The sequence below is a fragment of the Dipodomys ordii genome, unplaced genomic scaffold (genome assembly GCF_000151885.1).
Source record: "Dipodomys ordii isolate 6190 unplaced genomic scaffold, Dord_2.0 Scaffold1000005593, whole genome shotgun sequence".
In the NCBI taxonomy this organism is placed as follows: Eukaryota; Metazoa; Chordata; class Mammalia; order Rodentia; family Heteromyidae; genus Dipodomys; species Dipodomys ordii.
The window spans coordinates 1,683-4,708 of NW_012289210.1; the positions used below are offsets into that span (position 1 = coordinate 1,683).

The 3,026-nt window shown below is 35.5% G+C and overlaps 1 protein-coding gene across 1 annotated transcript; it reads right to left on the reverse strand.

The window, feature by feature from the left end:
• Positions 1 to 837: 837 nt before the first annotated feature.
• Positions 838 to 1,020, reverse strand: LOC106002912 (keratin-associated protein 20-2-like). Its single transcript, XM_013037661.1, has one exon. It carries the CDS (start codon positions 1,018 to 1,020, stop codon positions 838 to 840), a length of 183 nt encoding a protein of 60 aa, XP_012893115.1.
• Between the last annotated feature and the right edge of the window lie 2,006 nt (positions 1,021 to 3,026).

Consider the following 3,026-nt stretch of genomic DNA (forward strand, 5'->3'; position numbering starts at 1 on the left):
ATGAGAGGATAGTTTAATTTTTACTACATTGATTGTCTCGAATCTCAGAAACATTCACTTGATCATAATTAGCCATGGGGATTTTGTGTAGATAATAAAACTAACTTAGAGGACTGGACATTGCTAACTTTTTCTTATAGAGACACGGGAAGGCTTTTCTGAGTATTATCATACTTTTGTTTAAATCTTAGTGGATTGCATTTTATAAGAATGATTTGTATCTAATTCTGCTTATTCTCTATAATTCAAGATGACATGACATAAAATAGGCATTTTTGTTATTTCACTAGGTGCTCATCAAATTGTGGATTTGATTTCACTAAACAGTTTTCTGTTAACTTTATTTTAGTTAATAATCTTAGATTAATGATATATTACACACAGTATTTTTGCTATTAGAAATTTACTACACATCTGGTGTATACTCTCTCTCTCTTCTTCCCTCCCATTCCCAGGCCTCAGAAAACAACCATACCCAGATAAATATATTAAACCGATGGAAATAATTTAATGAACTCTCAAGAAACAATATTTGTCGTAAAAGATTGTTTATTTAATAATATAAATCTTTGGACATAAATTAAGAGTCACATTTAAGACCATTTTACATAGAATAATAAAATGTAGAAATAATTTTTCGAACTATCATGTAATCCAACTTGAAAATGAGGGGTCAATATAAGGTTCCCTGCATTTTATTTAGATTTTTTTCAGATAGTTTGCTGTACATTTGGAATTTCTAAGGATATTGAAAAATTTCTCATGTGATGGAACTTGGAGAGAGCTGCCGTAGGACAGGAGGACACAGGCAGTCGGCTCAGCAGTGGAGGGAACTCCTCAGTAGAAGCCATAGGACCAGTATCTTCCACAGCACAGTGGGCGGCAGCAGCCATAGCCATAGCCACCATAACCATAGCCACCATAGCCGCCATAGCCACAGCCACAGCCACAGCGATAGCCACAGCCTAGGCCTCCATAGCCATAGCCCAGGCCTCCATAGTAGCTGCCGTAGTAGCACATGGTGTCAGGAGTGGACTGTTGTGAGAGGAGCAGAAGGTGGGATTGTTGAGTCTGGATGTGTCTGTGTGCCAGCTGCCTTTTATACCCCTGGGTGGTGGGTGGGAACCACAGGCATGTGAGCATCATGTGCTCCCTGAGAGCTTCCCCCAGCATCCTGAGCACCTCGATTTAGTGCATAAACAAGGCTCTCATAACTGGGATAATTTTGCTTCACTATAGTAGAATTTTATGACATGTTTATGAAATTATTCTGTAATTTTAAGATTTTCTCTGACTTGATATTTAGTTTATCCAGTATATATGACATCAGTGCACAGTATGGTATCAGTCATAAGAATAGGTATTGCCAATTTTATTCTGTTTTGTTTTCATTTCTCCAAAGGCAAAGGGTTTTTATTTTGACTTTCTATTCTCTCTGTCTCTGTCTCTGTCTCTCTCTCTCTCTCTGTCTCACACACACACACACACACACAGGACCAACAGGACACACACACACACACACACACACACACACACACACACACTTCTCCCCTTATTCCTCATTTGCCACTCTTTGCTCTTTCCCTTTCACTCTTTTCCCCTATTGTTTTCTACATACCTTGCTCCCCAAATCACATACTCCCTCTCTTCTCTTGTATTTTTTGAAAATATTTTATATAGAGAGACTGGATCACTGAGTCTTGTTCCTGAATAATGAGTTAGTTATTTTTATGCTGTGATTACTTGATGGAAATTTACTGCAGTCTGTATATAGATGTCAGATTTATTCAGTTTAGTGCACATTTCCAGAAGATAAATGATTATTATATAGAACAGAATATTAAATATTACAATATTCAATCTCACAAAAAGAAATACAATGTTTGTTTACTTTTTCAATTTAGATTTTAGTGGGTAGACATATAAGCACACATAACATATCATACGTATTAAATGTTTGTTCCAATAATTAAATTATAATTTGAATCCTGTGCTTGTCAGGATTTCATCAATAGTGTTGATTTTTAAAATATTGACAAATACTTGGGGCAAAATATTATGATTTATTGAACATCAAATTAAACATACTGTATTGTATTCAATTTTGTGTAAAATTCATCAACCTAATGGTAATTTCTCAATGCCATAGAGATTTATTGGAAAGATGAAGTAATTGTTATCATTTTGGGAAAATTTCCAAGGAAAAATGGTTTCAGAAATATAAATATGTATCTGAGATTCATACAGTGTCTCAGCACTTTGAAGATTAAGGCCTAAGATGGTGAACAGAGATCATATCTGGAAAAATTTGAAAACAAATACAAAGTAATCAACAATCACCAGACAGTGATTTTTACCAATCCTGGTATTCCCTGACAGGTATGATAGAGGAGAATCATGTGATATATATATGGCAGAAATTATCTCTCTTCATGGACATCATGCTTAGTAACATAGTCTGTATACTTAAGATGTCATGAGTAAATGAAGACAGAGATGCTTATTCATAGTGACAGTAGAAAGCACCATTTTAGTGACTATAGTGTCTTTGAAAAATTGGTTGTATTAAGGCCTGGTGTGGTAGTATATATCTACACCCATAGTATATCTATACCCAAACTTATGCCAGAATAGTGGAGTATGCCAATCTATGCTGGGCAAAAACATGAAATCCTATTTATAGCAACCAATAAAAGGAGGGAGGCGCTGGTTCTACTAATCCACTAATAGAGCATTTGCCCAGGGAGTGCCAGGCTCTGAGTTCCATTCCTAGTGTTGCAAAAAAGAGCTGGATAAATTACCATGAATTGGATCACATGGAAGTTTCCGTGATATTAGAATAATTGATTTTCAGGTCCTTGAATTTGAGGGTACACAAAAATTGAGGAAACATGCTAAACCAGTGTTGTTTTTAGTAGTTTCTTACCTCTCTCTCATTTCTCTGTATCTACCATCACTGTTCCTTTTTTTTTGACATGTATATACATATACAACCAATAAACACATAAACACACACAGAAGAGCAG

Coding starts and splice junctions, on each gene's coding strand:
- LOC106002912 (XM_013037661.1), bottom strand. CDS start 1,020: ATGTGCTACTACGGCAGCTACTATGGAGGCCTGGGCTATGGCTATGGA.